Source organism: Anomaloglossus baeobatrachus, chromosome 9 (assembly GCF_048569485.1).
Source record: "Anomaloglossus baeobatrachus isolate aAnoBae1 chromosome 9, aAnoBae1.hap1, whole genome shotgun sequence".
NCBI lineage: Eukaryota > Metazoa > Chordata > Amphibia > Anura > Aromobatidae > Anomaloglossus > Anomaloglossus baeobatrachus.
Window position 1 is genome coordinate 154,575,703 of NC_134361.1, and position 27,228 is coordinate 154,602,930.

At 46.6% G+C, this 27,228-nt stretch overlaps 1 protein-coding gene across 1 annotated transcript in view; it reads left to right on the forward strand.

Moving 5' to 3' along the window:
- The window catches only part of LOC142251327 (protein Shroom4-like), a 1,515,126-nt gene that overhangs the window by 467,469 nt on the left and 1,020,429 nt on the right, over positions 1-27,228 (forward strand). The window contains exons 2-3 of the mRNA XM_075324019.1: positions 9,558-9,686; positions 10,622-13,340. Of these exons, the coding sequence (XP_075180134.1) occupies positions 10,692-13,340 (2,649 nt within the window). The 5' untranslated portion in view covers positions 9,558-9,686; positions 10,622-10,691. The remainder of the gene's footprint in view (positions 1-9,557; positions 9,687-10,621; positions 13,341-27,228) is intronic.

Below are 27,228 nucleotides of genomic sequence, written 5' to 3' on the forward strand. Positions count from 1 at the left end.
TATGTGCATCCCTGATCAGCGCTTGGCGGGATGCACGGACGGATGCGATACAAAAAGCGTCGCAAATACGGAAAAAAGTCACGCCAAAAATTGAGCAGGGATGCCGATCCGTTATCTGCATCCCTAATCAGCGCTCGGCGGGACGCACGGACGGATGTGATACAAAAAGCGTCGTGAATACGGAAAAAAGTCACGCCAAAAACTGACCACGGATGGAGATCCGTTATCTGCATCCCTGATCAGCGCTCGGCGGGACGCACGGACGGATGCGATACAAAAAGCGTCGTGAATACGGAAAAAAGTCACGCCAAAAACTGACCATGGATGCCGATCCGTTATGTGCATCCCTGATCAGCGCTTGGCGGGACGCACGGACGGATGCGATACAAAAAGCGTCGGGGATACGGAAAAAAAGTCACGCCAAAAATTGAGCAGGGATGCCGATCCGTTATCTGCATCCCTGATCAGCGCTTGGCGGGACGCACGGACAGATGAGGTGTAAAAATGGACAGGGGATACGGAAAAAAAAAAAAAAAGTTATACTCACAGTACCCAGAGGACTAGCAGGAGGATCACTGACCAGAAGAGCTGCAGAGGAACAGATGGCAGAGAGATGGACAGCTTTACAGGAGCAGCAGGCAGATCAGCAGAATGCCCAGGAAGGACCCAGCGATGGACGCAGATGTGATCAGGCCGGTGAAGACAGGTAAGAGGACGTCGGGGGAGAGCAGAGGGGGAGAGGGGGGGGCTGAGAGCAGAGGGGGGGTTGAGAGCAGAGGGGGGGGGAGAGCAGAGGGGGAGGGGGGAGAGCAGAGGGGGAGACCGGAGAGGGAGCTGCAGAAGCAGAATAGAGATAATGGGGGAGGCAGTCAGATCGCGGGGGGAGCAGATCGGGATGGGGGGGGGGGGTTGGGGGGAGCAGATCGCGGGGGGGGGGCACGGCAGGGGCTATCACGGCAGCGCGCAGGGGCACCACGGGAGCGCGCAGGGGCACCACGGGAGCGCGCACGGCTGCAAAGTGAGCACAGTACTCACGTGCAGCTGCAGCAGCAGCGGTGACCCCAGCTACGGCGGCGGGTAGCAGCAGCGGTGGCGTGGTACTACAAGTACCAGCCACTGCACGCTGCAGACATGTTGGGGGAGGGCTCGCAGGCCAGCACAGGCCTGGGGAGGGCGGCCACCGGCAGATCAGACCGCCCCACTGCACACGGATTGGAGCGATTGCGCGTCATAGCACGATCGCTCCAATCAGTGCTGCAGGGGCTGGGGGCGGCATGTTTGAGGTCCACCTATGATATGCTGCAGCAGCTGCGGCATCTCATAGCTGGATCTCACAGGATCGCACTAATTCGGGCATTATTTTTGCCGAAATTAGTGCGATCGATGTGGTTGGCGGTTCAGATTTGAACAGCCAATCACATCGATCGTCGATAGGGGGTGGCGATGCCGCCCCCCCTGGGGTCAAGCAAAGGTCCTCTGCTGTAAGAAACAGCAGGGGACATCATTTGAAAGCCGTTGCTATGGCCACGGCAATCAAATGAAGTTTAGGCAGTAAAATTACGTCCCTGGTCGTTAAGTCACGTTAAAATAGGACGTAATTTTACTGCCCGCGGTCGTGAAGGGGTTAAGCGCGGCATATACCCGTTTTTCCTTTTGTATATATTTTTTACCATGTATTCACGGGGCCGCTGCTTGAACCACGCGGACACTCACATGCGCTTTAAGGAGTTGTGGCTGGCACAAACCCATCAGGTGAGTGTACCTATTTTCTTCTTATTACCCCTGTTATACCGGGTAAGACCCTATTGCGCCTTTGTCTCCCCACCTCTAATATGCTGTGGGTGGGTGACACTCACCGCTCCCGCTGCTGCTGTGTGCGCTATAGACATACAGTGCAATCTACACAGCGCTTTAGGGATTAGGGATTACTTGTAATTTCAGCCCTTTTCAGGGTTGCATTACAGCCGTTCATAGCCATTGTTGCTAGACAGGTCTGTGCCAATGCTGTGCAGGGGTTTATATCTAGAGATGAGCCACCCCCCACAGCGTCTGGCTACATAAGCTCAGGCAATTCCTTGGTGCATTGTTTCATTGGCAGGGATAGAAAGTGAGGCTTCCTTTGCTGACCAGCTAGCTACAGAACATGTGCAATCTACTGACCTGCCCATTTTTGCTACGCAATTTTAATTGCAAACAGTGCTGACACTTTTAGTGGCATACTAAAATTGTCTGGGATACTAAGTTAGTGTTCCTTTGCTGTCCAGCTAGCTACAGCACCTGTGCCTTCTACACACCTGCCCATTTTTGCTACGCACTTTTAATTGCCAAAGGTGCTGCCATTTTTAGTAGCATACTTTCATTGTCTGGGATACTACGTTAGGGTTCTTCTGCTGACAATTTAGCTATACCACCTCTGCATTGTACAGCACCTGTCCATTTGTTCTTCGCAATTTTTTTATTGCCAAAAGTGCTGCCATTTTTAGTGGCATACTTTCATTGTCTGGGATACTATGTTAGGGTTCCTCTGCTGACAATTTAGCTATACCAACTCTGCATTGTACAGCACCTGTCCATTTTGCTACGCAATTTTAATTGCCAAAAGTGCTGCCATTTTTAGGGGCATACTTTCATTGTCTGGGATACTACGTTAGGGTTCTTCTGATGACAATTTAGCTATATCACCTCTGCATTGTACAGCACCTGTCCATTTGTGCTACGCAATTTTAATTGCCAAAAGTACTGCCAGTTTTAGGGCCATAGTTTAATTGTCAGAGATAGTCAGTGTTGGTTCTTCAGCTGTCAATAAAGCTAGACCACCTCTGCATTGTACACCACCTCTCCATTTTTGCTACGACATTAAATGTCCAATCTGGTCACAAACAAAATGAGTGGCAAAAGGACAGGTGCTGGTGGAAAGGGGAACAGGCGTGTTGGAAAGGGAAAAACGGTTGTGTCCGTGGGGTACGTGGTAAAGCTACAGTAACATCTGCTGAAAAAAGGCAATCTGCCAGCAAAAGTAAGATGTCTACTACTTTCCGTGAACAATCTGATGTCCTCCCTTTTTTACGGAACCGAACAACTCTAACAAAGGCAGATGATGCACAAAAAAAGAACATGCTTGAATGGATCTCAAGTGCTCCAACAAGTGGCTTCTCCTCCACCTCAACTTCAACATCCAAAAAACAACAGTCCTCTGAGTTGTCACCCCAATCACACTTGCTTTCTACCAGCTCTCAAGTCTCCACCCGCCCTGCAGAGTATGTTGTAGCAGAGATGGGTGAGTCTGCAGAGCTGTTCAGTCACACTATAGCCTGGGAATCAGAGGTCTGCTCCCAAGCTACAGTGAGTACAGAACAGGAAATGATCTGCAGTGATGCCCAGAATCTTTGTGAGTCAGATTCAGGCCCTGATGACCAAGTTTCTGAGCATAATGTAGACCCTTATTCCCAAACTGTAACACCTCTTGGTGTAGACAATGAGGAACATACTGATGACGATGAGACTCAGATACCTGATTGAAATGACAACTTAACTATTCAGTCAGGGCAGGAAGAGGTTAGGACTGAGGGCGAGGGGAGTGCAAACACACAGGTTGATGATGAGGTTGTAGATCCCACTTACTGTCAACCCACAGTCAGGCAATCGAGGAGGTCAGCAGAGGCAGTGGAGGAGGATGCGACTGACGACGAGGTTAGCTTGCACCTTCCTGGACAAAGATGGAGTATTGGAAGCACGTCAACAACTGCATCCTCAGCCACAACTCTGCCTCTGAGCACAAGTCGGGGTGGCTCTCCAGGTCGCATGGGCTCTAATAGTTGCCTAGCCTGGTCCTGTTTTGACATCACAAAGGATCACCCAACTCATGTGATCTGTAAGATTTGTCGCCAATCTGTAAGTAGAGGCCAAGAACTCAGTAGTTTGACTACTTTGTCCATGAACCGTCACATGAATAACAAGCATAAGTCCCAGTGGGAAGCTCACTGTGCTACAATGCGGCCTAGCGGAGCGGGCCAACCACCGTCTGCCCCTTTAAGTGCATCGGTGCGCTCTTCATCCTCTATGACTGTGGGGACAGCTGTCACACATGTTTTTTGACGCAGACCTTCCACCTGTTTAATCGCAACAAACAGTTTGATTGGCACGTCGTCAGTTGTTTTGGAAGGGGAAACGGGTGCTGGTGTAGAGCTCTCTCAGACATCGAGAGCACCAACTTTGGATGAAGGCAACATCATGTCTCCGCCTGCACTTTCCTCACAGACCAGCAGTTTTCCAGGGACACCATACTCAACGCCGTCTCCACACAGCAGCCAGATCTCGGTCCCTCAGATGTGGACAATTAAAAGACCATTTCCTCCTAGCCATGACAAAGCTCAGAGGTTGACTTTCACCATCTGCAAGATGTTGGCTACAGAAATGCTGCCTTTCCGCCTGGTGGACACACAGGATTTTTGAGACCTGATGTCCGTCACTGTTCCTTATTACCAGATGCCCAGTCGCCACTACTTCAAGAAAGGTGTGCCTGCGCTACACCAGCATGTCGCACACAACATCACCGCTTCCTTGAGAAACTCTGTGTGTGACAGAGTGCATTTCACCACCGATACTTGGACGAGTAAGCATGGACAGGGGTGTTACATGTCGCTGACTGGGCACTGAGTAACTATGGTGAGAGATGGAGAAAAGTCTGCTGTACAAGTCTTGCCGTCCCAAGGAGTTGTGCGTCAATCCTCTGTATGTCGAAGTTCCTCTACTGCTTCTGCCTTCTAAACCTCATCTGGGTCCTCAACCTCCGCCCAAAGCCTGTCTGGTCAGGCCACCCGCATTGTAACTGTGCACAAGGAATCCCGCACACCTCCTTACTATGCTGGCAGCAGAGCTCAATGGCATGAGGCGGTTTTTACGTTGAAATGCCTGGGAAATAAGAGTCACACAGCTGAGGAGTTGTGGTCAGCTCTGGAGAGCGTGTTTAGTAAACGGTTGTCTCCACTCAACCTGCAGCCAGGGAAGGCCGTGTGCGACAATGCTTCAAACCTGGGTGCGGCCCTTCGCCGGGGCAAGGTGACACACGTGCCTTGTATGGCTCACGTGTTGAACCTTGTTGTAAAGCAATTTTTAACCCACTATCCCGGCCTAGATGGGCTTCTGCACAGGGCACGGTCACTCTCTGCTCACTTCCGCCATTCAACCGGTGCAGCTGACCGACTTACATCGCTCCAGAAGTCTTTCGGCGTGCCGGTTCATCGCCTGAAATGCGATGTGGCAACATGCTGGAGTTCGACTCTTAACATGTTGCAGCGACTGTGGCAGCACCGCCGAGCCCTGGTGCAATATGTTATGACGTATAGCCTGGGCCAACGAGATGCAGATGTGGGGCAGATCACGCTGTTAGAGTGGTCTCAGATCAAGGACTTATGCACCCTTCTGCATGGTTTCGACATGGCGACGAATATGTTTAGAGCTGACAATGCCATTATCAGCATGACAATTCCAGTCATTTACATGCTAGAGTACACTATAAACACTATTCTGAGTCAGGGGGTGGGACAAGAGGAAGGGGAGGAAGTACAGGGGGATTCATATGTGGAAGGGATACCAAGATCTACAATGTCCAGACGTTCAGCATCACCAAGGCGGCAGGCATGGGACGGTGGGGGAGAGGGATTAACAAGGGCGCATGGTAGCAGCCAAACTGTTGCGGAAGGTGCAGGAGCCCAGGAAGAAATGGAGGACGAACTGGCGATGGGCATGGAAGACTCAGCAGATGAGGGAGACCTTGGTCAAATATTGGTTGTTCGAGGTTGGGGGGAGATGTCAGAGGAAGGAAGCACGGTTATCACCTCGCCGCCACAAACACAACAATGACTTGGTCCGCATGGATGTGCAAGACAGATGAACGCCTTCTTGCTGCACTACCTACAACATGACCCTCGGATTGTCCGAATTAGAAGTAATGATGACTACTGGGTTGCCACACTCTTAGATCCCTGGTACAAGTCCAAATTTGGTGAAATAATTCCAGCCATAGAAAGGAACGCACGTATGCAGGAGTATCAGCAGAAGCTGTTATGCAATTTTAGTTTGGCTTTTCCACCAAACCAGTGGTGCACAGAGTGAATCTCCCAGTTGTAACTTGCCAAGCATGGGACTGTGGAGTCATCATCAGTCAAACCGTACCAGCAACACCGTATCCTGTGGTAACAGCAATTTTATGGAATCGTTTCAGAATTTTTTTTAGAACATCCTTTGCAAGGCCACAAGAGACAAGAAGTCTGACACATAGTCAACGGCTGGAGAGGATGATACAGGAGTATCTCCAAATGAACATCGATGCTATGACTGTGCAACTTGAGCCTTGCTCATTTCGGGCTTCCAATCTTGAAAAATGGCCTGAGCTTGCCACTTACACCTTGGAGATCTTGTGTCCCACAGACAGTGTTGTCTCTGAACGTGTCTTTAGTGCTGCTGGGTGTGTGCTGACAGATAAGCGCACGCGTCTGTCCAGTGACAATGTGGACAGAATAACGTTCATCAAGATGAACAAGTCATGGATCAGCAAGGACTTTGCTACCCCGGTGTCATCCTGGATAGAGTAAAGGCTGGCGTATTTTTGAATGTGCTTGATGCAAATCAACATGTCAAGTTTGCAACTGGGCCCAAGTGATGCCACTAAAGTGGTGTGTGTGGCCCAATTTTTGGAAAAAAGGGAGACTCTGCTTGGAGTCCCCTTGCTGTGTTTTTACAAATGATCCAAGATGAGCACGTCATGGTTCAGCAAGGACTTTGCTACCCCAGTGTCATCCTGGGGACAGTTAAGGCTGGCGTATTTTTGAATGGGCTTGATGCAAATCAACATGTCAAGTTTGCAACTGGGGCACAAGTGATGCCACTGAAGTGGTGTGTGTGGCCCAATTTTTGGAAAAAAGGGAGACTCTGCTTGGAGTCCTCTTGCTGTGTTTTTAAAAATGATCCAAGATGAACAAGTCATGGATCAGCAAGGACTTTGCTACCCCGGGGTCATCCTGGGGACAGTTAAGGATGGCATATTTTTGAATGGGCTTGATGCAAATCAACATGTCAAGTTTGCAACTGGGGCACAAGTGATGCCACTGAAGTGGTGTGTGTGTGTGGCCCAATTTTTGGCAAAAAGGGAGACTCTGCTTGGAGTCCCCTTGCTGTGTTTTACATGATTTTAGAAGGGCATGACATGCCTATATCTGTGTCCCCTCCTCTTTTTACTCATCCAGCTCTTTTGTTTTCGCATGAGTATATGTCCTTGTCACTTTTTCATGTGTTTGTGGTATCTTGTGAGTTGTTTGTCACCTTGTGGGCACCTTAGAAGGTGTTTTCTATGTGTTTGTATGTGTTTGTGTTTGCCTGCCATTGTTTTCAATGGGGTTCGAGTGGTTCGCCGAACCGAACTCGAGCAAGACCTCCGTTCGACGAACCAAACCGAACTCGAACTCTAGGGGGGTGGCTCATCTCTACTCTTTTTATCCTCATCTTAATTTTTTGCGTCATCTCTTAAATCTGTCCAGATTGAATCACTCCAACGGCAACAGAGAAAATATATCTACGTATTCCCCTTTCCAGATCTTTTCTCTAACTTCCTGCTTTAAATGAGCACCTAGAGGTCCCTCAAAGCACACATATACTTCCCTATTTGCTGCATCATCAAGTCTTATTGCGTCATCTTCCTTATCTTTCTATAAGCCGTCACCCTGAGCTACGGTCGAGGATCTGCCACCCTGAGCTGTAGCTGAGAATCTGTCACTCTGAACTGCCGAGAATCTGTCGCTCTGAGCCATAGCTGAAAATCCGTCACCCTGAACTGTCACAGAGGATCTGTCGCCCTGAGCTGTCGCCAAGAAACCTTGAGCTGGCACTGAGGACCTAATGACTCCCCCTCTAGTGACCCACCACTCTCCGCAACCTTCTGACTAGTCACACATCGCGGCGTAACCTCGATGCAGAGCCCTGCACCCCCGATCCACGCATCAACTACTGACGGCCCCCTCTATGCATTTCCTATCCCAAACAATTCAGCTAAACAATTCAGCTAAATCTCTCACTGTGGTCACTAAATCCCTAATGCCTCCGCCGACGCTGATCCCCCCAGGAAAACCCCCTAACCCCCTAGGATCCTGGATAGGTAGCAAAGATCTGCAGTTATAAAAAAGGTTAAACTCACCAAGCTGCCTGGGTGCTCTGTTCCCATCAGCAGCAGATCCTGATCCCTGTTGCTCCGGAGCAGACGTCCTGGCCTGGTCTCCTGGTGATGGTTGTTGTCCTGCTGGGAGTTGGTGTCCTGCTGGGGTTACTTGCAGTCGGCTGGCAGATTCCTCCATAGCCACTAGGTGGAACCTGAGTACAGAGCCTTCCCTGACCGGCAGCATGCTCGTCTACATAGGGGATGGCTGGGCAGCAGGAGCTGATGTCCGCCCGGGTCTTCTTGCAGAGGGGTCAAAGACCATGACCCCCGATCCAAAGGTCGACCCTCCGCAGCATCCAATTGCATCGCCGGTCTCCGAGGAGCGCAGTGACAGGTCCGGATCCAGCCATGTGGTCTCTTGCAGAGGCCAACACCTCCTCCTGTTGCCACGTAGAAGGATTCCTCCCGGCCCGAGGGCAGCGAGCGGCAGCGGTCCTCCTCATGCCCTGGGTTGGAGGGTCCTGTGAGGGGTTACTAATGCAGCACCGGACTTTGGGGGTAACATCAGGGCTGAGGCACGCCGGAGGCCTTGTCCTCCGCGGCCGCATGGGGATGGGTGAGAGGGACAATCATCTGACCCCCGCAGCACGGACTGCACAGAATTGTGCAGCCAGTCTCCGCCATGGGATTCAGCAGCTCTCCTACGGATGCCATGTCAGGCAGGTAAATAGCCAATTTTTGTTTTTGTTTTTTTTTTGTTTTGTAAAGTGGCAAGTTCTATTGTAGGCAGCCTAAAATGGCTGCCCTACACTAATATCTTACCCTATTTATACCCCTAATACCCTGCATCACCTCTTTAGGATCTCCATCTTTGATTTAATCCCCTCCTTCCCTTGCCCTAGCAAATCCCCTAAATCCTGCATTATTTGAAAATACACCTATACTTAGAACAAAAACCCAAGCCCTGTATCGTTTAACCCTTTCATTTCCAACCCTGTCATGTCGGCCTCTCTTCTAGTCCGCGGGCCTAAGTCCGGCCTTTTCCTCAGGGCACTTGTGCTGAGTAAGCCATCATTGAACCACTGTCAATCAATTTGATTGTGGCACCTCATCAACAGAGCAGAACATAAGAGAAGGAAATGCCCAGTCAGTGGGACATCACAGAAAGTGTGAGAATGGCTGCCAAGAGAGGTCTGGGACCAGAAGAAAGAAAAAAGTCCCATATAACTCTTCAATTCATGCTTGCTAACAGAGACAGATTACAAATATTTAATGAAGTTGCTAGATCAGAAAACTGTATAATGTAACATTCTGTAATTTGTTTTCCTTTTCATGGTTTTGTGCAATTTGTATTTGTACTATAAAAGATTGTATAGTAACTTCTTCAATCATTGTTTGTTTTCTTTAGGAGTATTTTAGTTGTCAGGCCCCATTCATGGCATCTTGCCAAGCTGTCCGAAGTCTACCCTGATGTTGCGAGCATGCAGTATCCATCAGATGCGTTTAATATGTCTTGCCACTCTGGCAATGAAATTAGGTGAGTTCATGTGCATCAAAGTAACCTAAAGCTGGGTTCACACTAAACGACAGCGACAACGACGTCGCTGTTACGTCACCATTTTCGGTGACGTAACAGCGACCTTGTAAGTCGCTGTTATGATCGCTGCTTAGCTGTCAAACACAGCAGAAGCAGCGATCATAAGGTCGCTGTGCTACATGTTCAGAGAGCAGGGAGCCGCGCTTAGCGCTGGCTCCTTTCTCTCCTGCAGCACACATCGGGTTAATTAACCCGATGTGTGCTGCAGCTACATGTCACAGTTCAGAGAGCAGGGAGCCGCGCTTAGCGCTGGCTCCTTGCTCTCCTGCAGCACACATCGGGTTAATTAACCCGATGTGTGCTGCAGCTACATGTCACAGTGCAGAGAGCAGGGAGCCGCGCGCACTGCTTAGCGCTGGCTCCTTGCTCTCCTTGCTACAGTATACATCGGGTTAATTACCCGATGCATACTGCAGCCACATGTCACAGTGCAGGAGCCGGCGCTGGCAGCAAGAGCGGAGGCTGGTAACCAGCGTAAACATCGGGTAACCAGGGAAAGGTCTTCCCTTGGTTACCCGATGTTTACGCTGGTTACAGCTTACCGCAGCTGCCAGTGCCGGCTCCTGATCGCTTCATTTCGTCGCTCTCTCGCTGTCACACACAGCGATGTGTGTGTCACAGCGGGAGAGTGACGACCAAAAAATGAAGCTGGACATTCAGCAACGACCGGCGACCTCACAGCAGGGGCCAGGTCGTTGCTGGATGTCACACACAGCGACAGCGACGGGACGTCGCTGCAACGTCACAGAAAATGGTGACGTAGCAGCGACGTCGTTGTCGTCGTCGTTATGTGTGACACCAGCTTTAGATACTTCATGATTATCATACATAATTAATGAAGAGTAAACATCCAGCACTGTTGATTTTTGTTACAGTGAACAACCTCTACAGTGGAATGTCCTCTCAAGACACTGCAGCACAGACAAAAGTAGTTGAATAGGTAGCATGGAAAGTCTTGATCAGCCTGAACACAATTTCTTTGACGGAACAATTTCACCACTTGACACTGGCATTTATCACAATAAAAGAGATTCTGCATACAGTTCCTTCTCTACAAGTTCTAAAATCTCTGATTCTACATCATCAAGAATAGATGAGTCATCATCTCCTATCAATTGCTTTCTTGGCTCAAATAAACGAGAAGAAGATCAGTATCTCCAAACAGGACAAGGTGCTGTAGACTCTCAAGTGAACTCTTCTAGGCAATCACCACTCCAACCACCAATACGCAGAGATAGCTTAAGAGAAAACAAAACTGAATTTTGTAATAGTGATAAAAGAACATCATGTCCTTGTTACTTATTTCATATGTCTGGAATGTGGTCATCACAGCCTTCTCATTTTAACAGCTCTGAAAATGCTATGTGTCAGTGCACAAATGCGCCACGTACAGGACATCTTTTCGAGAATTTGTCATCTGACCACTATTATATGTTAAGCTCACAGACTGACAAGGTCCAACAATTTAACACAAATGCAATGGATGATATGAAGAAATCTAACCAGTGCACTGAATCAAAAATAAAGTTGTCCAAAGATGATAGAGAAATGAAAGTAATTAACTGCAGTAATTTTGAGAAGGTTCAAGATCACAAAGTAGTTAAAAATTCATATTGTGAACACAGGAAGGCTTTAAACCACCAATGTAATCAAACAGATATGTCCATTGAGCAAGTCAGTTTTAGAAAAGATATGGAATCAATATCCCCTGAAGACTACCACTTTCCTATAGAAAAGTCCAAAGAAAACATTGAAAAAAGATACAAATGCAATGTTAAAAATTTTGAAATATCAAAGCATCCAAGTACAGAGCAACCCTCAGACATTGGTGATGCATATGTTTGTTCCTCCTTAGATAAATCAATTACAATGCCAAATGATCCACCAAGTTCACAGTCAAATAATTCTGTGGATAGGCTGACATCAACCTGCATTACTAATACATTAACACAGGATGCAGCTGAGGAGGAAGAAACCTTGGGTCTAATTAAAAAACCTGGTTCATCTCGTCATCGTTCAACACAAATGCGAAGAAAAAGTGACCGTTTTGCTACAAACTTAAGAAATGAGATACAAAGACGAAAAGCTCAGCTGCAGAAAACTAAAGACTGTAAAGTACTGCTATCTTGTGACGAATTTGTTGAGGATAAAAGCGAAGCATTTGTAAGTCCCCCTGAGATAATTCCTCCACTGCCACCACCTAAAAGCAAAGCACTTTTTTTAGAAAACAAAAGAGCCAATGCTGAAAAATGCATAAGCTCCAAAGATTTTTTAGCTCAGGAGAAAATGGAAGGTGAATTGAGTGATAACAATATTGAAACTCACAAACCTACTATTAAAGAAAACATACTATCAACATGTGAAGCTGTTACTGAAGATGAAGGATTTTTAATGACCGCTAAAAACAACGAATGCTGGAAGTCTAAATCCTCAGATAAGTATTACCAAAAATCTGTCTTCCAAAAAACAAATCAAGTTTACCATCCAAAGAACAATGACCAAATATGTTCTAACACCACAACAGATTTTCAGCATGCTATGTACATGCCACCTAAACCAGATATGTGTAAAATTGAAGAGGAGGTTAGCATTTACAGCCAAAAAATAACAGTTGAGCGAAAGCAATCTGCTAACATATGTGGTACTGATCGTTTAAACAACTCCAGTGATAATCAACTTCAAACTGAAACTCTTGATAAACATACACATGAGGACACCTGCTATATGAATAATCATTCTATGGATTCCGATATGGAGAGGGATCTGATACAATTTACCAGTGAGCAACCTATTACAGGAAGGAAAATAAGCTACCAAGTAAATTTAGGGCAAGAAAAAAATAATTATGAAACAAGAAACGCCAATGATTTGTCTGCTGCTGCCCAACCAAGTTCTCTACAGCAATTTTCAGCAACAAAACATTTTTCTTCGTGTAATCCAAAGAATGGTGCCAAATGCTCGTGTTCTCCTGATCACAACCTTAGGAATATTTTTTTTACTGAGAGGGAAGTTAGCCAAGAACTCCGTCCCACAACCAAAGTGTGTGATGAAAATATTCTAATGTCATTTTCAGATCGAAAGAAGTTTTTTGAAGATGTATGCAAAGAACCAACATTCATTGTTAATAATAAACCAAACGTGGACGATAAAGCAAATTTTTATCCAAGCATACCTGATAATCATGTTTCTTACTCCATGGTTCCAGATGTAAGAAGTAATTCTGTAGACTATACACATTGTACTACCTCGCTTAGACAACAAGACAGTAAATTACCTCATTGTGATCTTTGTTGGAATCATGCAATAGATCCTACAATGTGCTGCAATGAAGAAGAACAAACTACTAACTATCTACCCTCATTGTCATATGCATTAAGGACATGTATATTTTGCTGCAATTACTTTTGTCCTGCATTGCTTAAAAGAAACATACTTGCAGCCCATCCCAGTTGTCACTGCAGTCACCTCCAACCACACCAGCACCATCGATGGGCGAAATGTGCTGATTACTCATTTCCTACTCCATATCACTCATCAGAGGAAAGCGCCTTTCTTTATGTTGACCAAATTAATATGAGGAAACCCTTGTTACAGGTGAGAAATTCTATTCCTCTACAATGTTTTGGTTTTGGGGGTTTTTATAGTTTGTAAAACTGTGTAATATCCTCACCCACTGTGATCTTAATCAGTTATCACTGTTGGATTGAAATATGTAATAGACAATAGACCTTCCTGTAGTCCATGTCTTCAATTTTTGTCAGTTACCATTATTCTGACATGTCTATAGGGCAAGTGTATTAAATTGAAAATACCGTGATCTATGCTTATTTAAATAATAATTAAACTAAATTATTGCAATAATTATTCATGCAATGTAGAAGCCTCCATATATATTGGATAAAAGTGGTCAAATCCACCTTTTGCGGTGGGATCATATGATTATCTAATGTATATGAGATCCCCATGACTATACCTTTGGATTCCAGTGCATGGAATTCAATTGCATCTTTTTTTTGTGACTGGAAGATATACTGTTTTCCAGATTATTCTGACTCTGGCTCTCATAGAACACAGGAACATTAATCTGAGCTAACCATTCCTGTGGTTGGCAAATATAGCTATTAGCCAAATGACAGTTCAGCTGGCAACATGTGGCCACCTTAAAAGTGAAGCTCAGTATCAATTTCCCACAGTGGCGCCCAATCTGGGAATTTGTGCAGTTATTGAGCGATTGCACTGTAATTGATGGGCATGAACCAGCACTGTACATGGAAGACATTTTCATGGTATTGTATTTAGACGTTTTGTAATTTATATAGAATTATTGGGGCATCTTACTATCACTACTATCATTGTATAAGATAATATCGACTTGAAAAAAGTAAGTACACAAACATGGCAGCTTTGCATTCAGCTTTTTAATTTTCTCAATTTCTTTTGTACAATATATTTTGGGGAGATGGAACTGGTATAAATAGAGGAACAATGTGATATTTACACTTCTCAATATTTTATTGTGGTGGCTAGTGTTGAGACAATAAATTCAAGTGAAGCTGAATTCTACTTGAAACAGGGAAAAGAAATAAATAACATGACGTGCACATACCTTATGGGTGCTTGTTTCATGGTGTGTGTATGTGTGTGTGTGTGTGTGTGTGTGTGTGTATGTGGTAATAGTGACCTTGCAGCATAATTCTCCACATACGTATCATTTGTTTCACTGAAAAAATAATCAGAATTTTTGTAAACAAAATATTTGATTTGTGTTGTCATTTTCTAGGACCCATAACTATTTTGATTTTTCCTGTGTGAGAATTTTTTGGGGGCAAGCTGAACTTTTCATTGATACCTCTATTATGTAGATATGACATTTAGATTTCTTTTTATTGCAGCTTTTTAGGGAGGAGGAGTGAACAATAAATACTGCAATTCTGGTGTTTAATTAGATAGATACAGTAGAGACCAAAAGTTTGGACACACCTTCTCATTCAAAGAGTTTTCTTTATTTTCATGACTCTGAAAAGTGTAGATTCACATTGATGGCATCAAACTATTAATTAACATACGTGGAATGAAATACTTAACAAAAGTGTGAAACAACTGAAAATATGTCTTATATTCTATGTTCTTCAAAGTAGCCACCTTTTGCTTTGATTACTTCTTTGCACACTCTTGGCATTCTCTTTATGAGCTTCAAGAGGTAGTCACTGGAAATGGTCTTCCAATAGTCTTGAAGGAGTTCCCAGAGATGCTTAGCACTTGTTGGCCTTTTTGCCTTCACTCCAGCTCACCCCAAACCATCTCGATTGGGTTCAGGTCTGGTGACTGTGGAGGCCAGGTCATCTAGCGTAGCACCCCATCACTCTCCTTCTTAGTCAAATAGCCCTTACACAGCCTGGAGGTGTGTTTGGGGTCATTGTCCTGTTGAAAAATAAATGATGGTCCAACTAAATGCAAACCGGATGGAATAGCATGCCACTGCAAGATGCTGTGGTAGCCATGCTGGTTCAGTATGCCTTTAATTTTCAATAAATCCCCAACAGTGTCACCAGCAAAACACCCCCACACCATCACACCTCCTCCTCCATGCTTCATGGTGGGAACCAGGCATGTAGAGTCCATCCGTTCACCTTTTCTGCGTCGCACAAAGACACTGTGGTTGGATCCAAAGATCTCAAATTTGGACTCATCAGATCAAAGCACAGATTTCCACTGGTCTAATGTCCATTCCTTGTGTTCTTTAGCCCAAACAAGTCTCTTCTGCTTGCTGCCTGTCCTTAGCAGTGGTTTCCTAGCAGCTATTTTACCATGAAGACCTGCTGCACAAAGTAGTTGTTCTAGAGATGTGTCTGCTGCTAGAACTCTGTGTGGCATTGACCTGGTCTCTAATTTGAGCTGCTGTTAACCTGCGATTTCTGAGGCTGGTGACTTGGATAAACTTATCCTCGGCAGCAGAGGTGACTCTTGGTCTTCCTTTCCTGGGGCTGTTCTCATGTGAGCCAGTTTCTTGTAGCGTTTGATGGTTTTTGCCACTGCACTTGGGGATACTTTCAAAGTTTTCCCAATTTTTCTGACTGACTGACCTTAATTTCTTAAAGTAATGATGGCCACTCATTTTTCTTTACTTAGCTGTTTTTTTTTTGCCATAATACAAATTCTAACAGTCTATTCAGTAGGATGATCAGCTGTGTATGCACCAAACTTCTGCACAACACAACTGATGGTCCTAACCCCATTTATAAGGCAAGAAATCCCACTTATTAAACTTGACAGGGCACACCTGTGAAGTGAAAACCATTTCCGGTGACTACCTCTTGAAGCTCATCAAGAGAATGCCAAGAGTGTGCAAAGCAGTAATCAAAGCAAAAGGTGGCTACTTTGAAGAACCTAGAATATAAGAAATATTTTCAGTTGTTTCACACTTTTTTGTTAAGTATTTCATTCCAAATATGTTAATTCATAGTTTTGATTCCTTCAATGTGAATCTACAGTTTTCAGAGTCATGAAAATAAAGAAAACTCTTTGAATGAGAAGGTGTGTCCAAATTTTGGTCTGTACTGTAGATAGATTTTTTTTTTCTTTTTATTCCTTAATTTGTTGTATTTTAATTTTCTCAGAAGACTTGTCTAACACTATATATTGCAATACAAGTGTATTTCAGTATATAGACCAAAAAATACTCTTGTGAAGTCCAACCCAAGACTGAGATGCAAGCCGATGAGATTTTCAGCAAACCTCTAGCTGCCATAAAAAACAGTCGACTACCATCATTGCATCACTGGTATTCAAGCAGAGCCAGTGCACACACCTAAGCAGTTGGACTATTTAAATGCTGCTGTCAGTAATTGACAGCAGAATTTAAATAGTTAAAAAAAATCTGATCTAGCTGTTGTTATGGTGTGAGTGTGGCACCCCAGGGTTCAGTTGCCACAAATATACCTGTACCTGGGCAGGGAAGGATCTCCACATCAGGTAATCCCACATACAACATTTCCACTCCAAGCCTGGAGGGGGAGCTCTACAAGTCGAGTTCAGGTGAGGTCCCCTTTAAAGCCAGGTTTGGAGGCGGAGTCTGAGAGACAGTTGACAGTTGGAGAAAAGGAGACTGTGCAAGCAGAGAGTGAGGGGAGACATCAAAATGGAGAGGGCAGTGCTTAGCCCGCACAAGTAACTGTGTGACCGCCTGAGGGATCAAGAGTGAGGCAAAAGAGGAGTGACCGGGGAGGTGGAGCCTGACCGGTTCATCCCCAAGGAACAGCGCTGATTATCGGACACCGTCGTCCGAGATTGTGAGGGATCTAATCTGCCCAGCAAAAAAGACCGGGGGCCAGGGAGACTGCAGATCTCCTGGCCACAGCAGCACCTGAAGGCAAAGCCGCTACACAGAGCTTAGGGATCGCAGTGAGTACAGCAGTGCCCCTTAGAGAAGCTCCCGCCGCCTGCCATACAGGTGAAGACAGTGAGAGAGGGACAAGGTATAGCTACAGGCAGCCTAGTACCAAGGAGAAACATAGCGCAGCAGGGAGGCCACACAACTAACCTGGTGCAGAGATCACCAAAAACTGTATCAGAAACTGAACCCCCTTTTAACACCTGCAAGTAAAATCTGGTCAGAGTTAATGAATTGGTGTGACGCACTTTATTTCTTCATCTGAGGAGCCATAGGCTGCTGCACTAAAGTGACAGTTGAAAAGGCTGTGAAGAAAAACCGCCATATCTGTGTACTACTAAAACTGCCCTGGGGACCCCGCTTCACCTACGGGAAGCGTAAACAACTGGCTGCCTAACCATCACCCCAGAGGTCTGACCTGCAGCCCCAGTAACCATACTGGAACCGTAGGTGGCGTCACGAAATACTTTTATTTCTTTATTTATTTCTTTATTATTTTTTTTATTTTTTTTTTTTTATTATTTATTGACTTTCAACGACCACCAGGGCCACAGAACCGGGCACAGGCCCCCGTGAAATAATCCCATTAACCAACACCCGGAACCGAGTACCCCACGGCCCTGGGGCGGGTCAGCTTTTGGCGTCACGAAGAGGATTTGGACAAGGCCCAGTAACCCTTGGTAACGTGTGCCTTGAAAACTGTTTAATAATAACTGAACTTTGCCGCCATTTTGAGCATTTGAAAAACTAACTGCGCCACAGTGAGGATGGAGATGCAAGGCGATGCTGATGCCGCTGGAGCAGCTGCAGCACCTGAAGCTGTAGCCCCGATCATGCCGCTTGCTCTGCCGTATGTCCCAGGGGCGAAATGGTTACCGCAATATGCTGGGGAGCCCAATACCCTAGCTGAATTTAGAGAAAAGATGTGCAATTTCCTGGATATATACTCTATGACTGACAAGCAAAAAGTGTCTGTTTTGCTGGGGCAACTGACGGGTGCAGCAGAGCGAGAGGTTAAATCCTGGCTGAATACAGATAAAAGGACAATAACCCAGATATTTGCTAATTTAAAAGCTGCTTTTGAAACTTGTACTGTAGCTGAGCTAAGGGTACCTTCACACTTAGCGATGCAGCAGCGATCCGACCAGCGATCTGACCTGGTCAGGATCGCTGCTGCATCGCTACATGGTCGCTGGTGAGCTGTCAAACAGGCAGATCTCACCAGCGACCAGTGAACAGCCCCCAGCCAGCAGCGACGTGCAAGCGACGCTGCGCTTGCACGGAGCCGCCGTCTGGAAGCTGCGGAGACTGGTAACTAAGGTAAACATCGGGTATGGTTACCCGATGTTTACATTAGTTACCAGTGTGAGCAGGGAGCAGGGAGCCGCGCACACTGAGCGCTGGCTCCTTGCTCTCCTAGCTACAGTACACATCGGGTTAATTAACCCGATGTGTAATGCAGCTACATGTGCAGAGAGCAGGGAGCCGCGCACACTGCTTAGCGCTGGCTCCTTGCTCTCCTAGCTGCTGTACACATCGGGTTAATTAACCCGATGTGTACAGCAGCTACATGTGCAGAGAGCCGGAGCCGGCAGCACAGGCAGCGTGAGAGCTGCAGAGGCTGGTAACTAAGGTAAATATCGGGTAACCACCTTGGTTACCCGATGTTTATCTTGGATACAGCTTACCTCAGCTGTCAGACGCCGGCTCCTGCTCCCTGCTCGCTTCATTTGTCGCTCTCTTGCTGTCACACACAGCGATCTGTGTGTCACAGCAGGAGAGCGGCTTTGAAGAAAACGAACCAGGGCTGTGTGTAACGAGCAGCGATCTCGCAGCAGGGGCCAGATCGCTGCTCAGTGTCACACACAGCGAGATCGCTAATGAGGTCACTGCTGCGTCACAAAAAGCGTGACTCAGCAGCGATCTCGGCAGTGAGCTCGCTGTGTGTGAAGCACCCCTAAGAATGAGGTTTTACAACTGCAAACAAAGACCGCAGGATAGCATACGGGATTAGGCATTGAACCTTCAGGAGGCGCTGCAGGCTGTAAAGCAGGTAGACCCTGAAAGTGCAAGAGAGGAAGATAAAATGTTAATTGAACAGTTTCTTGAGGGGCTACATTCACCAATTCATCAAACACAGCTGCGCCTATGGGTCATGGAGCATCCGAGTCTAAACTTTGTAACTCTGAAGAACCGGGCCATTAGAGCACTGCGAGTCCCTGTGACTACAGACCCCACACTTCAACCGCGGCAAGCCATCACCTCTCCCTCAGAGGTGGCGTCCCTTTCCTTAACTCCAGCAGAAATCAATGGACAGACTGTAATACCTGGTGCCTCTGATGACTTGCGTTCCCAGGTACAGCAGCTGACAAAAGATGTGGCCATGCTCCTAAAGGCCATGCAACTCCAGCAGAAACCACAGTCGTCGGAGAGGATCCAGTTGGCTGACAGCCCTGAGGAAATCCCATGGATGCGAGGAAGGAGGAACCCACCGCCCAGAGGAAGACCCAACGACCGCTACGACTCATCAGGACAACCTATCTGCCGCCGTTGTAACGAGGCGGGCCACTTTGCCAGGTCATGTCCTTTAAACCAGCGACTCCTGGGGCAGCGGGCCAGCCACCAGGAATAAAACAACCAGGCCCATCGAACTGGCGCGATAGAAATGTGGGAGGACGACCATTCCTATCTATCGTGCTAGATGGCATTCCCACACTTGCTCTATTGGACACTGGCTCACAGGTGACGACGATCCCGCAAATCCTTTACAAAAGATTTTGGGCCGATTCTGAGCTCACTCGCCCAGACCCAGACCTTACTATATATGCTGCTAATGGACAGCCGGTATCACAAGTAGGGTACAAGGAGGTGACGATAAAGGTGGGGAGGGAGGAGCTAAAGGGCCAAGGACTTATTGTGGTGGATACTGATTGTCATGAAAGAAATCCAACAATGATATTAGGTACTAATGTTGTTGAAAATTGTCTAGGAGAAGTTCTTTTCTTGCTCCAGCAGGTTGCAGAAACTGCCAGCATCGGGCAGCAGAGGGTCCTACAGAAAGAAATCAAAGCCCTTCTGCAGAGACAACAGGTAGAGTTGTCTGGTGGAGAAATCGGCAGTGTACGGGTAAGCGACCCATTCCCCATTGTGTTACCCCCAAGAAGTGAAGTGATGATTTGGTGTTGGGCAGCTATAGGCCTCAGAGGGCGGGATTACCAGGCAATGGTAGAGCCCATGTACTCAGATAGTAGGCCCACAGTCCTGACAGCCAGGGGGATAGTTGATGTACGCAAAGGGAGGGTACCTGTACGAGTTTTAAACTGTGGAGAGGAAGAGGTCAAGCTACCCAGATATGCTACTGTTGCCAAGTTGTTCACTGTCAACAACAACTCAATTCAGGCAGTGGAACCCTTGACCCCATCCGACCAGGCAGAGGACAACAGCTCCAAGGGACAGCTGGAGGACTGGTGTCAGAAGCTGCATGTCGGCACTGATTCCACCCCTTCTTACCAAAGGCACGGAGTTTATCGGGTGGTGAAGGAATATGAACGGGTCTTTAGTAAGCATCCATTAGACTTTGGGCGGATAAAAGGGGTACACCATCGCATTCCCACGGGAGAACATCCACCTATAAAAGAGAGATACAGGCCTATCCCACCAGCTCACTATCAGTGTGCTAAAGATATGTTACGGGAAATGAAGGAAGCTGGGGTTATTAGAGATAGTTGTAGCCCCTGGTCAGCCCCACTTGTCCTGGTAAGAAAGATGGCACAATGAGGATGTGCGTTGACTATAGGCAGATAAACCGCATAACACACAAGGATGCTTATCCGTTGCCCCGCATTGAGGAATCATTTGCTGCACTGAAAGCTGCTAATTTCTTTTCCACCTTAGATCTTACCAGTGGGTATTGGCAGGTTTCCATGGCAGAAGAAGATCGAGAGAAGACCGCATTCACGACGCCGATGGGTCTGTGTGAGTTCAACAGCATGCCGTTTGGACTCTGCAATGCACCCGGCACATTCCAAAGGCTAATGGAGTGTTGCCTGGGGCACCGAAACTTCGAGACTGTACTGATATATCTTGATGACGTCATCGTGTATTCCAAGACGTATGAGAAACATCTGGAGCACCTGGCCGAGGTGTTTGAAGCATTGTCAAAGTTTGGTATGAAACTAAAGCCTTCAAAATGCCATTTGCTGAAGCCGAAGGTTCAGTATCTTGGGCATGTGGTCAGTGCGGATGGTGTGGCACCAGACCCTGAAAAGGTCACTGCTATCAGAGACTGGCCAAAACCAACAACCGTCAAAGAGGTGCGTCAGTTCTTGGGGCTGGTAGGATACTACAGGAGGTTCATAAAGGACTTCACGAAAATAGCGGCGCCTTTGCAAGATCTCCTGGTAGGCCAGACCAAAAAGGGCAAGACTTCCGGCCCTCCATTTGAATGGGGTGAGTAAGAAGAAGACTCCTTCAAGCACATGAAGTGGGCCCTGACCGGTGAGGAAATCCTGGCCTACCCTGATTATAATCTGCCATTCGTGCTGTACACAGATGCCAGTAATGTGGGATTGGGAGCTGTGCTGTCGCAGGTGCAGAATGGCAAAGAACGTGTAATTGCCTTTGCAAGCAGGAAGCTCCGTCCTACTGAGAGAAACCCAGAAAACTACAGTTCGTTCAAGCTGGAATTCCTGGCCTTAGTCTGGGCCGTCACTGAACGGTTCAAGCACTACCTGGCGGCTGCGAAGTTTACCATATTTACGGATAATAACCCGCTTACTCACTTGGACTCCGCAAAGCTAGGTGCACTAGAGCAGTGATGGATGGCCCATTTGTCAAACTATGACTTCACCATCAAATATCGGGCAGGCCGCAAAAACGCCAATGCTGATGCATTGTCGAGAATGCCCCATTTACCAGATGCAGGAGAAGACTCAGATGAGCTAGAAGATATAGAGCTGCCGGCTTTTCACCGCAACAGTGCATCCCAGTGTAACCAAGGTGTTAAAGGCAAATGCCAAGAGGCCACGCTGAACCCGTTACCTTACCACGGGTGGGAAGAAACGCAAGACAGCGATCCGGCTGTTCGCCTAGTTAAAGAGCTAATAATCTAACCAGACTCAAGTCTTAGCCCAGATGCCCCACCGGAAGCGCAGCACCTGTGGAAGGAAAATAGAAGATTGTTCATCTACAGGGGTAGGCTATGCAGACATTACATCAACCCCCGAACCTATGAGAGGGTGTGGCAAATAGTGGTACCGAAGAGAGATGTTCAGATGGTGCTGGAGGCGTACCATGACAGAGCAGGACACTTCGGGTGGAAGAAGCTTGAGGTACTGTTACGCAATAGATTCTATTGGGTTGGCATGAGAACTGCCATTGAGAACTGGTGCCGAAACTGTGGCCCATGTAACCTGAGAAGAAAGGATCGTGACAGTCAAAGAGCTCCACTACAACCAATTGTCACCAAGCAGCCGCTGGAACTTGTAGCCTTGGACCATGTGAAATTAACACCCAGTAGATCCGGTTATATGTATGCCCTCACGATGGTGGACCACTATTCCCGGTTCCTGGTGGTAGTACCTGTAAAGGACTTGACAGCAAGAACTGCAGCGAGAACCTTTCAAGCCTACTTCTGCAGACCACATGGCTACCCGGAACAGGTGTTGACGGATCAAGGTTCTGCTTTCGAAGCTGAAGTGTTCCAGGAGTTTTGCAACCTGTATGGATGTAAGAAAATCCAAACCACACCGAATCACCCACAGACAAACGGCATGTGTGAGAAAATGAACCAGGTGGTTATAGACCTATTAAAAACCTTGCCCTTGGAAGAAAGAAGCATGTGACCAGAGAAGTTGCCTGATTTAGTGGACATGTACAACAACATCCCTGTGAGTTCCACCAATTGCACGCCAGCATACTTGATGAGAGCAAGACCCGGGAAGTTACCAGTTGACCTAGAGATGGGAATTGTCGTACCTGAAACCAGTTCACCTGAAGCTGATTGGGACACTAAGCACCAAGAGCAGTACAAAAAGGTACATGAGTGCGTAGAAAGAAGCCTAGACCAAATTACAGAAAGGCAAGAGAAAGATTATAACAAGAATGCACCAGCTGCTCCTTTAATACCTGGAGAGATGGTTCTAAAAAGAAAAAGAAAGACCCATAAGCTTGATGACCAGTGGGAAGCAGAACCATACACAGTATTGCCCTCTAAATTTGACAGCAAGGAAATCTGCTTAATCAGCAAAAATAAGGGAAAAACGTCAGCGGCAGTTTCTAGAGACCACCTTAAAAAATGTCCTGAACAGTTGAAGCAAAAAGATGTAATCCCCTGTATACCTCATCCTAAAGAGGAAAAGAAAGAGAAGATGATAAGAACAGTACTTGGTGATTTTCCTGAAAGTTGGCCTCAGTACAATGGAGCCATAATTATACCATTATTGACTGGCGCTCAACCAGTAGAAGTCCCAAAAAGACTGGAAGAACCGGTCAACGTTTCAGAAGAACTACCAGTCGCAGTAGAATCAGAGAACCCTGCTATTGGGGATCCTGCCAGTCCTATGGTAAGACTAAGACAACATTCACGCATACCAATATTGCGTAGATCCTCATGCAGACTTGTAGATAGTGCACGCATAGCACCAGCACTAGGTACCAGTACACTGCACCGACCAGTTGTGACACAGGCATTAAGTAGGTCTAGCCGTAGCAACTTTGGTCAGCCCCCGTCCCGTTATATAGAAGAATATTAAATAGAAAGTGTAGTAGTTAGAAAAATGTAAGAATATTTTATTTATTTGTTTATTGCAACTAAGTAAATCCGTAACCGTCAAGCGTGTTGAGCCTGCAGGACTTTTTGCATGAACTTTTGCATCTTCTTGAACTTTTATGGACCAATGGACCACAGAAGTGGTAGTAGTCAAAAACTTTCTTATATTTACCATACTCACATTTTGCAGCGGAAGGACTGCATTTTTCTGTTTTATTGGTTTTTGTAATTTTTATTTTTTAAAACTTTGTACTACTCTTTATTGTTGCTAATGTTTTATAAGTTTGTGTTTCCAGTCCAGGAGTACTCAATTTAACTAAGGGGGAATGTGGCACCCCAGGGTTCAGTTGCCACAAATATACCTGTACCTGGGCAGGGAAGGATCTCCACATCAGGTAATCCCACATACAACATTTCCACTCCAAGCCTGGAGGGGGAGCTCTACAAGTCGAGTTCAGGTGAGGTCCCCTTTAAAGCCAGGTTTGGAGGCGGAGTCTGAGAGACAGTTGACAGTTGGAGAAAAGGAGACTGTGCAAGCAGAGAGTGAGGGGAGACATCAAAATGGAGAGGGCAGTGCTTAGCCCGCACAAGTAACTGTGTGACCGCCTGAGGGATCAAGAGTGAGGCAAAAGAGGAGTGACCGGGGAGGTGGAGCCTGACCGGTTCATCCCCAAGGAACAGCGCTGATTATCGGACACCGGCGTCCGAGATTGTGAGGGATCTAATCTGCCCAGCAAAAAAGACCATGTGAAATTAACACCCAGTAGATCCGGTTATATGTATGCCCTCACGATGGTGGACCACTATTCCCGGTTCCTGGTGGTAGTACCTGTAAAGGACTTGACAGCAAGAACTGCAGCGAGAACCTTTCAAGCCTACTTCTGCAGACCACATGGCTACCCGGAACAGGTGTTGACGGATCAAGGTTCTGCTTTCGAAGCTGAAGTGTTCCAGGAGTTTTGCAACCTGTATGGATGTAAGAAAATCCAAACCACACCGAATCACCCACAGACAAACGGCATGTGTGAGAAAATGAACCAGGTGGTTATAGACCTATTAAAAACCTTGCCCTTGGAAGAAAGAAGCATGTGACCAGAGAAGTTGCCTGATTTAGTGGACATGTACAACAACATCCCTGTGAGTTCCACCAATTGCACGCCAGCATACTTGATGAGAGCAAGACCCGGGAAGTTACCAGTTGACCTAGAGATGGGAATTGTCGTACCTGAAACCAGTTCACCTGAAGCTGATTGGGACACTAAGCACCAAGAGCAGTACAAAAAGGTACATGAGTGCGTAGAAAGAAGCCTAGACCAAATTACAGAAAGGCAAGAGAAAGATTATAACAAGAATGCACCAGCTGCTCCTTTAATACCTGGAGAGATGGTTCTAAAAAGAAAAAGAAAGACCCATAAGCTTGATGACCAGTGGGAAGCAGAACCATACACAGTATTGCCCTCTAAATTTGACAGCAAGGAAATCTGCTTAATCAGCAAAAATAAGGGAAAAACGTCAGCGGCAGTTTCTAGAGACCACCTTAAAAAATGTCCTGAACAGTTGAAGCAAAAAGATGTAATCCCCTGTATACCTCATCCTAAAGAGGAAAAGAAAGAGAAGATGATAAGAACAGTACTTGGTGATTTTCCTGAAAGTTGGCCTCAGTACAATGGAGCCATAATTATACCATTATTGACTGGCGCTCAACCAGTAGAAGTCCCAAAAAGACTGGAAGAACCGGTCAACGTTTCAGAAGAACTACCAGTCGCAGTAGAATCAGAGAACCCTGCTATTGGGGATCCTGCCAGTCCTATGGTAAGACTAAGACAACATTCACGCATACCAATATTGCGTAGATCCTCATGCAGACTTGTAGATAGTGCACGCATAGCACCAGCACTAGGTACCAGTACACTGCACCGACCAGTTGTGACACAGGCATTAAGTAGGTCTAGCCGTAGCAACTTTGGTCAGCCCCCGTCCCGTTATATAGAAGAATATTAAATAGAAAGTGTAGTAGTTAGAAAAATGTAAGAATATTTTATTTATTTGTTTATTGCAACTAAGTAAATCCGTAACCGTCAAGCGTGTTGAGCCTGCAGGACTTTTTGCATGAACTTTTGCATCTTCTTGAACTTTTATGGACCAATGGACCACAGAAGTGGTAGTAGTCAAAAACTTTCTTATATTTACCATACTCACATTTTGCAGCGGAAGGACTGCATTTTTCTGTTTTATTGGTTTTTGTAATTTTTATTTTTTAAAACTTTGTACTACTCTTTATTGTTGCTAATGTTTTATAAGTTTGTGTTTCCAGTCCAGGAGTACTCAATTTAACTAAGGGGGAATGTGGCACCCCAGGGTTCAGTTGCCACAAATATACCTGTACCTGGGCAGGGAAGGATCTCCACATCAGGTAATCCCACATACAACATTTCCACTCCAAGCCTGGAGGGGGAGCTCTACAAGTCGAGTTCAGGTGAGGTCCCCTTTAAAGCCAGGTTTGGAGGCGGAGTCTGAGAGACAGTTGACAGTTGGAGAAAAGGAGACTGTGCAAGCAGAGAGTGAGGGGAGACATCAAAATGGAGAGGGCAGTGCTTAGCCCGCACAAGTAACTGTGTGACCGCCTGAGGGATCAAGAGTGAGGCAAAAGAGGAGTGACCGGGGAGGTGGAGCCTGACCGGTTCATCCCCAAGGAACAGCGCTGATTATCGGACACCGGCGTCCGAGATTGTGAGGGATCTAATCTGCCCAGCAAAAAAGACCGGGGGCCAGGGAGACTGCAGATCTCCTGGCCACAGCAGCACCTGAAGGCAAAGCCGCTACACAGAGCTTAGGGATCGCAGTGAGTACAGCAGTGCCCCTTAGAGAAGCTCCCGCCGCCTGCCATACAGGTGAAGACAGTGAGAGAGGGACAAGGTATAGCTACAGGCAGCCTAGTACCCAGGAGAAACATAGAGCAGCAGGGAGGCCACACAACTAACTTGGTGCAGAGATCCTGAACTGTTCCCAGATCACCAAAAACTGTAACATCAGAAACTGAACTCCTTTTTAACACCTGCAAGTAAAATCTGGTCAGAGTTAATGAATTGGTGTGACGCACTTTATTTCTTCATCTGAGGAGCCATAGGCTGCTGCACTAAAGTGACAGTTGAAAAGGCTGTAAAGAAAAACCGCCATATCTGTGTACTACTAAAACTGCCCTGGGGACCCCGCTTCACCTACGGGAAGCGTAAACAACTGGCTGCCTAACCATCACCCCAGAGGTCTGACCTGCAGCCCCAGTAACCATACTGGAACCGTAGGTGGCGTCACAAAATACTTTT